Genomic DNA, 13,155 nt, shown 5'->3' with positions numbered 1-13,155 from the left:
GAGGAGTGTAGAGAAAGTGCTGCAAACACTCTGGTAAGATGTATTTTTTTTAAAAAACCACAAAAGAACATACTGTTGTGAAGGCTTTTAAAAACAAAAAAGGATTTATTTAACTGAAACAGACAATCAACACAAGTCAAATTGCAGAGTCTTGCCAACCCACAGCACCCACTCCATTAAAATATGCCATGTACTGGTCTCGTACCTGCTTGGCCCTGGATAGAGGATTGCCCGGTACTAATCTCTCCAGTCCAGACAACCTGGCAGCATTGAAATCTGCCTCCTCAATTGCTGCATTACTTTGCAGGCCTCTCTGTGTCATGGTTCTTCGCAGGTTATTGTGCAAAGAACAGCATGCCAACACAACCCACTGAATTTTATCCACCCTGAGATTGATAGCGGTGTGGAAGATGCGAAACCTCCCACACATGATCCCAAACGCATTTTCAACTATGCGGCGGGCTCTTGATAGCCGATAGTTAAAAATACGTTTCTCATAAGAGAGGTTTCGATGGGGGAAGGGCTTCATGATATGCTCATGAAGAGCAAAAGCCTCGTCGGCCACAAAGACTAAATTTAGGCCATGTGTGCATTCTTCTGCTTCAGGTAGGTTCAACTGATTACTCATCAGCCTTTGATAAAATGGAGTGTCTTTTATGGAACCCCCGTCTGATGCCCGACCATTCTTCCCAACGTCCACAAATATAAACTCATAGTTCGCATTAACTATGGCCATAAGAACTATACTGAAATATCCCTTGTAGTTGAAATACAAGGATCCACTTTTAGCAGGAGCAGTGATGCGGACAAGCTTGCCATCAATTGCACCCCCGCAATTTGGGAAATTCCACCGTTCTTCAAAACCACGTGCAATCTCTTTCCATTCAACTGTAGTTGTAGGGAACTAGAAGGAAAGCAAACCATTTTTAATCATTGCATTAATAAGCAGATTTAGCTGTGTAGAAAATGTTTACAAAAAATTAAACTACAGAAGGTATAGTGTGAAAGGGGCAAATTACAATGAATGCTACACCCCTTACTAATAACACCAACCCACATGGCAGAACTCAATATGGCTGCCATCCCACCCCCATATCATGGAAAAGCATGGCTCAGAGGTTTCTTGTTGACAATTGAACTGTGACTGTATGGGATATCTTCTGTTGATAAACATATTTAAACATTTCATTTCAGCTGCAGTTACATTGTGCAAACTGAATTGACCCCCTCATTGCCCACAACATGTGCTTGATAAAGGTCACAAAGTATCTTTAATCTTTACCTTCAAGTACTCGTTGCGTAGAACAATGTATAATGCCCGACACGTCTCTGGAATGATCAGACCCAGCGCCTGTGGTGAAATGAGCGTGGTGAATTTGATGTCCTCCAGAAATCTGCCAGTCGCCAAATACCGCAGCGTCGCCACCAGCCGGTCATGCGCAGAGATGGGCTTGCGCATATGAGTGACTTTCCGCTCTATATGGGGAGAGACAAGCTGCAGAAGCTCCTGGAACATCTCCTCATTCATCCTCAGGTAATTCCTGTAGTCCTGCGGATTATTCTCCCGAATCTCTTGCAAAAGCAGTGTGTGAGACCGGGTCTCCCTATGCTGTAGCCAATGCTTCACCCAGCAGGATCGAGCAAGTCTGCGCTCCCTGCTGCACCGACGCGCTTTCTGCTCCATATCCAGAACAGCAAGCCCCTGGCAGTACAGCAAAAGAACCTCATCCTCATCATGCAGTGATCCATGTTCACAAAGAACAGCTTTGTAAAGTCAGGACCAAACAAAATAACAGCACTCCAAGCTCTGTAAATGCAGTAATGTTTTTAAAAAATGGCCACCGCTATATAAAGACAAAAAGGAACTCCCCCAGCCCTTTGAACTGCCCATTTTTATTTAAATGAGTTTATTTTTTCTTTTTCCCTTGCTTGAGAAGAATCTGGCATGCTTAAATCGCTAAGCAGAATCGCTGAGGCATTTCGCTGACACATTTTGCACATTCTAAGCAATATAGATGATTTTGTGCTCAAAGGAAATCTGCTATGCTAAATCTGGCATGCTATATCACTGGCCAAAATCGGTATGTGTGTAGGCCCTATGAGGCAAAATGTTAAAATGTAGCTTTGCTATAAAAGCGGGTAAACCCTTTCACTTACATTACTTTCTATGGGCATGTAGTCCAATCAGCTGTACATTTATTGTGCAGTTATGAAGATTACAATTTCAAGATGTCTACAGGTGTACAAACAGTTTTAACCCTCTTGCAGCGCTACCTGTGGTTTCAAGCTAGAGTGACACAATAGAAAACCTTCACCAAGTTTAAAACAAAGTAATGTACATAGAAATTGGTCACACCTTGCAATACCACAATATAGCTATGGAGAAAGAAAACCCTTCTTATATGGGAATTCTTTTTCTCTATATGATATTCATGAGTCCTGAAGTTTTTCCTGGAAACTCAAACAGAAAACAACCACAGTACAGATGGTTTGGACCATGGCCAATATATGCACTCACATGGATCCAAATATTTCAGCAGCGTTATTTGGACACTGGTGGTCCTGCATAGATAAACCTCTCCAAACAAAGGGTATCCTGTGGTTCTCGGTGTCGTTTTTCAGTACGTGACTACTTCCAGCTGCTCCTCATCCCTTGGACAGTTGGCTGTCTGTTGCCTTCTCATTTCTGATTAGTGGAACCTGGATGTGCAGTGCTGAGATGCTGGCTCTGTCTAATGGATGGGTCAGCCCATTGCCCGGCTCACAGCCTTGTCACCAGTGGCATAACTATAAATTGTGCGCACCCCCCCCCCCCCCCCCATAATGCCCATAGAGGGATAGTGGCACATACACACTGGGTTACAGAGGGGCATACACATGGTAAAAGCTTACAACAATTCCCCACCATGTGACAGCCTATAGAGAACCCAAATCTCCCCACCCAGGTGACAGCTACATTATAACAGAACTACTCCCCTCTCACCAAGTGTCTCCTTTCGATGACACACACCCATCCCCTTGCACCCGGTGATGGCCAAAAAAGATCACCCTTCCACCAGTGACAGTTTGCCCTTCATGCTGGATAGGCAGCTCTGTTTGAAGTTACTTGCAGTTTGCTGCCAATGCTGCTGCATAAAACATCTCCATGGTACCATAGTCCCACTCTCCTGCATCTGGCTGCATCCGCATGCACCATGTAGACCTGCAGACAGGCACATGGAGGGACGGAGAGAACTTTGGCAGTTCTGTATACAGCAGCCTATCTGCTCCGCCTCCTCTCACAGTGGCAGTGCTGGCAGCGACTTGTTATTATGCCACACACCATAATGCCCTTACACATTGTTTTACAAACATAATGCCCATTACATTTAATGTCACTTACACATAATTTCCCCCAGTAGTGCCCCTTAAACATTGCCCAGCTGGGAGAGATGCAGCAGCCATTGCAGCCTAAAGTCCTGACACCTGTATTGTATAATAAACCCACTCCTGTGACCCCCCTTAACTATAGTAACCCCTTTACTGTGACCCCCCCCCCCATAACCATAGTGACCCCTCTCCTATAACCTCCCGTAACAATAATGAACTCCTCTCCTGTGATTCCCCCATAACCATAGTGACTCCTCTCTTGTGATCCACCATAACCATAGTGGACCCCCCAGCCCCCCTGCTGCAGCCTAGCACACTCCCTCTGCCAGCCTGACAAGGTACCTTGAACATGATGAGCAGGGCGGTCTCCGTGAAGTTGTACTGCATTGATCATGCTCCAGGGCTCTGGGAGCCTCCTCCTAGCCCTTCACCAAGTGCTTAACAAGATGCCTGAAAGAACAGAATATTCACTAGGAATAATCAGGCGCTTTAACCAGTGGTGCAAGTGTGGCGGTACGGGGTGGTACGGCGTACCGCTAAAACATTTTGTGCCGGTACCCCGTACCGCCATAACATAGACTTGGAAAGCGCTTAGTGCGCATGCGCAGGTTCGCGCTGCGTGGATCTCAGGTGGCTAATTTGCGCGCTTCTACCCAGCCGGCACCGGCAGTGAACTCCCCCTGTCAGTGCAGCACACTGGGGCCCAGGGGCGGATTGGCCCACCGGGAAACCGGGCTGTTTCCCGGTGGGCCGGCATATTTTTAGGGTAAAGGGCTGCCCTGCCTCCTTAACAGGGCCGGCCGCGGCATCTCCGTGCATTTTGCCCTGTTTAAAGATGGCCGCGGCCGGCCTCATAGTGTTCCACAGTCAAAATGGCCGCGGGAGGGCTGGTGCGCATGCGCGCGCACGCAGCTACTCCCGCGGTCTAGACAGAGCCAGGCTTCCTGCTCTGGCTCTGCCCACGTGATCCAGCCATCCCAGCAGCGCGCAGGATTGCTGCTGGGCTGGATCCGATGGGCGGCAGCGGCAGGCGGCAGCAGCTAGCAGCACAGTACCCAGCGCACGCAGTGGAGGAGCAGCCAGGTCCCAGGTTAAAAACAAGCTATTAGTGATGTGGCACTGGAAGAATTTATATATATATATATATATATATATATATATACTATATATATATATATATATATATATATATATATATATATATATACTTTATATATATATATATGTATATATATGTATATATATATATATATACACACATATATATTTCATATATATTTTATATATATATATATATATATATATATATATTTATTTATCGGGATCCCGGGATTTGGCCCCCAAATGCGCAGTCTAATGCCGGGCAGCGTCTGAGCACACGCTCAGGCACTCCCCGGCTTCTCCCATACGCGGCAGAGCAGCGACAGTCATTAGGTCATTGGTCGACAGTCATTAGGTCGACACTATTGGGTCGACATGCTAGAAGGTCGACAGGTGTCTAGGTCAACATGGCAGAAGGTCGTCATGAGTCTAGTTTGACAGGGGACAAGGTCGACAGCTGTCTAGGTTGACAAATGCGTTAGGTCGACATGGGTTAGGTCTACATGGGGTTTTTCACAGTTTTTTGAGCTGACATGTGCCGACAGGTGGTATTTCATGCCCTACCATCCACCAGGGCGTGGTGGGTGAATAAAAAACACAGTGACCAAAGCATGGCGAGTGCAGCGAGCCATTTGACGGGACGCGGTGCACTTAAAACAGTGTCCGTGTCGACTGTGTCGACATTCGGGTAAAAAAAAAAACAGTGAAAAACACCATGTTGACCTTAGTCACGTCGACCTAGACACCTGTCGACCATGTCCCCTGTCGACCTAGACTCATGTCGACCTTCTGCCATGTTGACCTAGACCCAAAATAAACAGCAGCCGGGGACTGTCTGACAGGCGGCCACAGGAGGAGGGTAAAAACAAGGCACTGGTGCACTGGTGCACTGGTGCTGGCAGAATTAATAATTTGTGGCCTCAATATATATATATTTATTTTTTTTCATCTCCATAGTAACCGGACTCCTGCATTCTGATCAGAACTGTGATGCATTTCCTGTGACTCGTCTTCTGGAGAAAGCCTGCTGGGAGAGGGGCGGCGCTGAGCGGAGGTCAGGTGAGAGCGACTTCCGCCTGTGTCTGCGTTAACAGTGAGGCTGACTGCCGGTTTTTTCAATGGCGGACGGAGATCTGCATGCACGGACTTTCTGTCAGGTACAGGGTTAACCGGAGGGTGGGCGGGATTTTTGTGGTGTGTATATATATGTCTTTTGTGTATTGTATTGTATTGTATAATAAGACAAATCAAACATACCTTATATAACAGTGCTTAGGTGCGTGCAGGAGCTCCCGGTACTGGGGTGGGCAGGCGGCGTCTGACATCACTACCGGTGTGATGCGTCATGTGGGGAAACTCTCCCAGCGCCTTAGGTTGCTGGGCAGCGCTCCCGGCATCTTGGGTTGCCAGGCAATGCTCCCAGTGCATGGAAGTTGCTGCCTGGGATGAAGGTGTCCCCACCCCCTTAATGGGTATCTTGGTGTGTGCGGTATATGTATAATTGGCATCATGGTGTGTGGCATATGTATAATGGGCATCATGGTGTGTGGCATATGTATAATGGGCATCATGGTGTGTGGCATATGTATAATGGGCATCACGGTCTGTGACATATGTATAATGGGCATCATGGTCTGTGGCATATGTATAATGGGCATCACGTTGTGTGGCATATGTATAATGGGCATCACAGTGTGTGGCATATGTATAATGGGAATCACTGTCTCCCCTCCCTGCATCCTCCACCACTTTGTGACTCCCCTGCTTGCATCCTCTGCCACTCTGCATTCCCCCTCCTACCCTGCATCCTGTGCCACCATGCCCCCCTCACACTCTGCGTCCTGTGCCACCCTGTGTAAGTCCTCCATCCCTTCGTTCTCAGCCACCCTGCATCTCCCCTCCCAGCATTCTACGCCACCCTCCGACCCCTCCCTCCCTGCATCCTCTTCCACCCTGCCACTCTACTTTCACCCCTAGTCACCCCCTTCTCACCCTTCATTACCAACCCTTCTCACCCTGCACCAACCCCCTCTCACCCTGTGTCTTCTCATTCTGTTGCATGATGTGAACTTTAGCTTTTTTTTTTTAACTCATTCTGTGTGGCATTTTGTGAATTTTGGATTTTTCCATGTGTCATAATGTGAATATTGGCTCATACTGTGTGGCATAAGGTGTACAGGTTTTTCGATAGAAAAAATAGCCCTCTTCTTATGGTGCATAATGTGTTCAAGGGTGGTGGCCCATACTCAAAGTCCCACAGGGTGGGGACGGGATGGACAGTTGGGGAGACCCCCCCCCCCCCTCCTGTCTCTATCTCCCCAGCCCCACAGGCTGCAGAATAGACCCTGTACGCATGCGCCTATTCTGCAGCCTGAGGGGCTGGGGACATAGCCAGCAGCTCAGAGAGCCACTAGCCATGCCTCCACAGCAGAAAAAAAGGGTGTGGCCTCATTGTAATAGACCACACCCCCATATTGATAGGCCACACCCCCCAAAAAAGTGGCGCGCCTACGGCGCGCAGCAACCCCCCCCCCCCCCTTTAGGGCTGCTTCAAGATATTTCCCGGGCTGGTTTTAATTCCCAATCCGCCCCTGCTGGGGCCGGTCCTATAGCTCACTCGGCAGGCTGGTCCCGTAGTCCCACGGCTGGCTCACGCTTGTTGTGGTCCCGCACTCACTAAACTGGCTGCTCCTGCACTGGGAGCAGAATGCAGCAGCCGCCTAGATTAACTGCACCCGACGGCAGAATGAGGGATCCTGAGGGGCACTAAAGTACTGTCTGGCAGCCTTGTCTACGGCTCTAAAGTATCCTCAGGCCACCCGCAGGTGTGCTGGGACAGAGAGCCTGCATATAGGGTTAACAGCCCTCTTCAAAGTGAAAGTGTGAAAAACAGCAGACACGAGCTCCGGAGCTCTGCTGTTATCTGCTGGCTGCCTGTCACCTCTGGATTTACTACCAGCATACAGTTCTACTTCGATCTGATGTTCTGAGAAAAAGTGCAAGGACTTGACTCCAGCGGGTGAGCTCTTGGGACCCCACTGTTCTGATGTTTTGTTTTTTTACATAGCCCTTCATAAATACTGAGGTTTTTTTTTACTAATCTATAGAAATTATTATGTTAACTGATTAGTATACCTATAATTGCTGCTGAATTTACATATATGACATATTAGGGCTTTTATTGTTTTATATGATAAAATAAATGTTTTATTTATGATTCATAAATATTTGTTTTGTTTTCATGTGACCGTTTAGTGCATTATATATATTTGTGTGTTTGCTGGGTAGACGCTGGCTTCTTTAAGTGTGTGTGTGTGTGGTATGTGTATATAAATAGGGATTGCGGCATTTAGTGACTGCCTTTAGTAGTTCGGTGCCAGATCTGCGCAAACTGCAGGATGTCAACGCTGGAATACAGACGTCAGGCTTCCCGATTGGTGAGTATGGGGGAAGCGAGCGGGCCGAGATTGGGAAGTTAGATTTAAGCACTAGTGGGGGATTAGGTTTAGGCTGTGTGATGTGGGGTTTAGGGGTTGGCAGTAGAAGAGAGCATTAGGGTCAGCATGCGGGCGGGTAGGTAAGTGGGGTCATACGTTGACATGGAGTTTACAGCCCCGCAGGTGGACACAGATGCACGGCGCCGCGAAACTACACAAGTACCCACGTGTCTGAGGCAATAATAAAGCCCCAGGGCGGGGAAACTGGAAGCAGTTTTGCAGATTGGGGCATTTTTGTTATATTTACTGCACATAGCATTTTTCAGATATATCTGTCTCCATTTAAAACAGTCCCATAGAATTCCAGACCCTTTAGACCAGGCATGTCCAACCTGCGGCCCTCCAGCTGTTGTGAAACTACACATCCCAGCATGCCTTGCCATAGTTTTAGCATCCCCTATTAGCAATACCATGGTAGGGCATCCTGGGATGTGTCGTTTCACAACAGCTGGAGGGCCGCAGGTTGGACATGCCTGCTTTAGACAGTGGTGCAAGTATGGTGGTACGGCGTAATGGCATGGGTAATATGCAGGGGTGTAAGCATGAAACATTGAAACCCCTGGCATTGAGCATGTAGGAAGCGGCACTGTGGCATATTATGTAGTGAGCATTACAGCGTGTGTTATTATATGTAATGGGCATTACAGTGCGTGGCATAATGGTGTTTGGTATATAACGTGTAATGGGCATTATGGTGTGTGGTATTATTTGTAATAGGTATCACGGTGTGTGGCATGTGTAATGGGCATTACGATGTGTGACATAATGTGTAACGGGCATTATGGCATGGGTAATATGTATTGTGTGTGTGACATGTAATAGGCATATTTATGGTTTGTCTGGCTCCTACAATTTGATCCTGGCCCTACATTTTGTGTTCAGGATGCAATGCACAATCCCAAACAGAAATGTCATCGTGTTCTAAAGTTTTGTCATGTAGCCACTCCCACTCGTGTCATATGACCACGCCCCTAACCACGCCCAGTTTTTGCCGCGCGCCTTCGGCGCGCAACACAGTACCACTAAGACATTTTTTCTACTTGCAGCACTGGCTTTAACAGAGACTGTGTCCCCAAGAAAGCAGCTGCTCAAATGTGGGGGTAGTCACTCCCCACTGGAAGACAAGGAAAAAGAAGACAAGCACAAGGCGAGTCGAGCAGCGCTTGTAATGATTGACAATACCAGATGATTGGAAAAGTATAACAATTTTACTCAATAAAATCATATGAAATTACAATAGTACATAAAACAATATAACATGGTAGGGTGGGGAATTAAAAGTAAACTGGAATAAATGGTTAAAACAATAGCCATGCCTCAGTGGATATGTGTGGAAAAAATGATTGGTAGTGATCACTTGTGGGAACAGGTAAGTGCACGTTACCAATTGATGAGTTCAGATTTTTTCTGAATGTAACAAGGCTGGTGTCCTCACAATGTTTGCGGCTAAATGGATTGCCGCTGGAGGTATAGTCGCTCACTTGAATTTTTTCAGTCCTCTTATTGGGGTGAGAAATAGATGGTAGCTTGAATCACCGGAGGAATTCTTGGAGCGATACACCCAGTTGGTGTTACAGCAGAGAAATAGAAATCAGGCATCCGTGCACAATTGAAATTCTCACTGGTGTAGGTGATATGTGGCATCCATAATGATGACCTGGAGATGCTTGAACGGGGAAGTGGGTTTGGAGATGAGCAATGTCCGCAAAAAGTGGAGACTCCACCACAATATCCAGAGGCTGGGTTCTGTCACCTAATGCGTTTCACTGCGTCCTGCAGCTTTATCAAAGGTTAAGATGCCTGAAAGTCCTGGGCATGGAGTAGCTTACAATGTCGCCCAAGAAGAAGAAGGTGAAGGGTAGCGCCAAGAAGCAAGGAGTACTATCTGCTGCAGATCCAGTACCTAGAGGGCCGGGTGGAGACTTGCGGCAGGAGTAGAACAGCAGCCTGAAGATGGCGGAAGAGGCAGTAAAAGCTGGGAACGGACACAACCATATGCCCGCCCACTGGCCCCGAATCGATACTAGCAGAAGGAGCTCCAGAGATCCCCCTGCATGCAGTAATCAGCAGGCACCGTCACCACGCACCCGCACCTGCTCCCAAGCGATGCTTCACCAGGGAGGGAGCCAGAAGCCTGCCGGGTGATGATTGCTAGGTAAACGCCACCCCCCTATGTGGACATCACCGTAGCAGCAGCACAGTGATCCCCAGCTCTTGCCTGGGGAACCCACCATCGTGCCCAGCCTCCTACCACCCAGCCCCAGGTGTTGTACAAGAGGGCAGCCAGCATGAGGGGCCTGTATCCGCACCTGAGCACCTGTATCAGCCTTCCTTATGTGTGCCGCACTTTCTGGAAATCTCAGCACAGACCCCACCGGCACTGGCTCCCCCAAGCCACGTTGGGGTCTGCAGTATGATATTTACGCCACTGGTAAAAAAGAAGAAAAGAAAAGTGGCGCTGTTTTGATAAAAAGTCGAACAATATTTAATAACAGTTTAAAACATGACATACATGACACAATAATAAATGAAAAAATATATAAAAAAGGTGATTTAAGAAAATGACTGGACCGGAGGCTGAAATAGGTAGGACCAATGGATGATATATGATGATGAAATAAAGGGTATGGCTGGTAAATATAGTGCGGGTGCCCACTGGGCTGATAGTTACCACTTGTATTTTAGGAATGTCCAATCCCAAGGGTAGTTGTTTATGGAGATAGATGCGACTCTAAGCCCACTTTGAGTGGGGCCCCTTGATGTTGTAGGCTGGAACTTGGTGGAGCCACGGGTGTCTTGCGTCGCTAGAGGTTATAATCTCCGGGGATTATTGGGCAGGTGTCCTCAAGGTTGGCGGGGTCTGTGGGACCAAATGTTCAGTATTGAAGAACAAGGATGTCCAACCTTGATTCCTGCTAGTGGTAGGAGCCAACAGAATGGTGGGCTGGTAGCTGGTGGTAATGGAGGTGTTGGAGGAAATTTCCTCGGAATAGGAGGAGTGGGCGACCGCAGTCACTCAAGGGTCCAATAAATGTGAATGAGCAAGTCCGGTCCAGGGTAAACCTCTGGCGCGTTTCGCTGCTTAGGAAGATGCAGCGTTATCAAAGGTGGAGTAGGTACTGTTCACCATGGGGTATATATACCCATACATCAATGATTAACAATTAGCACCTGTGTTAACATTGCAGGTATTTGATATACATATAAAAATAGGAAGGCAAATGACATCACTAGTTATTAGACAGTTAATGCAGTAGTGTAGGTATAAAAACAAGTGTTTCTAAATAGTGGTTCAGACATTTATTAGTCTGGCAGGAGAAAGAGGTGCAGCCAATCGGCTGGAAGCAGCATAAAATTAGCAAAGAGTTGGTGTATTGTTCCCATGGCAGCCGGCAAACCGTCCAATCATTGGGCTGGACTGTCCGGTCACATGATGTTACTATGTATGAATCTGAATATACCCGGAAATGGCGATGGCTGGCGTGCGTCGCACGCCTCGTTCTGGCAGTATTAGGAATGACGTTTGCTTGTCAAGCCTTGCTTTGGTGTAATTTCAGAACGGAGAGCTAGTAGGTATATAAATATATATGAGGTTGCTCATCTGGCGGGGCGTAATAGAAATTATAGTGTTATGGATGGGAAATCTATGTTGGAGCATAATAATTAAATGATATTTACGCCACTGCCTGTTACACTGTTGCTTCCATTTCCTCCTCTGCAATGGTAAGGAGGAAATTGATTGCAGAGGAGAAAATGGAAGCAACAGTGTAACAGCTGGGAGCCGGGCAATGGGCTGACCCATCCATCAGACAGAGCCAGCATCTCAGCAATGCACATCCAGGGTTCCAGTAATTAGAGAAGAGAAGGCAGCAGACAGCCAGTAAATTGGATGTGTTTGACATCCCATCTGACCCAATCCACGGTCCTGTGCGCATCGGGTCGGACCCTACAGATTGAACCTGCTGCAGGTTCAATCTGTCACATCGGAACCCATCAGCTGCACATCGTGGATGCTTTTAAGCGGGGGCTGTGGGTGCAGCAGCAGAGCGTGTAGTCCACAGTGTCCAGGAAGCTCTGAGTGAGTGGACAATGCAGAAAGCGTTGTCACAATTTGAAAATTCAAAAGATAGGCCAGCCGCTGATTGGCTGAGAGAGAGAGAGCACTATCTTTTAATTTTCAAATTCTGCTGCCACTTTCCGCAGTGCCCATTCAATCAGCGCTTCCCGTACACTGCAGACTTTCCACTCCGCCACTGCACCCACAGCCCCCAGGCACTTCATGCAGCCCAAACCCCACTCTACTCATATATGTTTTTTTTTTCTCCTGCCCTGCAGCTCCCCAGGAGTTTTACATGGGATAATCGTAGTGAGCCCTCCCGGGCAGCTGCCGGGGAGCTCAGGAGAAATTAGGTCTGACTTGTCCAAAGGACAAGTCGGCCTTATGTATGGGAGGCCTTAACATCTTATTTATATTTATCATTCATTCAGGGGGGCAGTATGGATGGTGTAATGGTTAGCATTACTGCCTAACAGTGATGAGGTCATGGGTTTGATTTCCACCATGGCCCTAATTGTGCGGTGTTTGTATATTCTCCCCGTGCTTGCGTGGGTTTCCTCCGGGTACTCCGGTTTCCTCCCACAATCCAAAAATATACTGGTAGGCTAATTGGCTCCCAACAAATTAACCCTAGAATGTCTGTGTGTGTGTGTACATGTGATAGGGAATACAGATTGTAAGCTCCGCTGGGGCAGGGACTGATGTGAATGTTCAACTATTCTCTGTAAAATGCTGCGAAATATGTGTGGACTCTATAAGGATCTGTTAATAAATAGATAAAAAATAAATAAAAAAATAATTATTTGTCAAATAATTGATTAATTAAAATTTTTATTATATAAAATATTTTCATAATTACCTTCAGTGGAAAGGGTAATGGTCCGTGAGATATTATATTCTGTACCATTATACATGACGCTGGCTACACATGTGTAATTCCCTTTGTCTTGCAATTCCACATTCTTGATATTCAATAATTTCCTTGTTACATAATATTTATTACTGTCTAGATCCAAAGGCTGGCATTCCTGTGTAGAAATAGTTTTATACGTATTTTAAATAACTGTAAAAAGTATATAATCTCATAAAAGAATCCCCCTAAAATGCACTAAGCCAAGAAACTATTTCAAC

At 46.9% G+C, this 13,155-nt stretch overlaps 1 protein-coding gene across 1 annotated transcript in view; it reads right to left on the bottom strand.

Moving 5' to 3' along the window:
* LOC146060769 (interleukin-1 receptor type 1-like) overlaps positions 1–13,155 on the bottom strand; it is an 88,581-nt gene that overhangs the window by 25,468 nt on the left and 49,958 nt on the right. Inside the window, exon 8 of the mRNA XM_083174387.1 lies at positions 12,884–13,052. Coding sequence (XP_083030513.1) covers positions 12,884–13,052 — 169 coding nt within the window. The remainder of the gene's footprint in view (positions 1–12,883; positions 13,053–13,155) is intronic.

Source organism: Crinia signifera, chromosome 2 (genome assembly GCF_055691185.1).
Source record: "Crinia signifera chromosome 2, ASM5569118v1, whole genome shotgun sequence".
NCBI lineage: Eukaryota > Metazoa > Chordata > Amphibia > Anura > Myobatrachidae > Crinia > Crinia signifera.
Note: the sequence above shows the minus strand (reverse complement) of the source record. Positions and strands in the feature narration are given on the sequence as shown.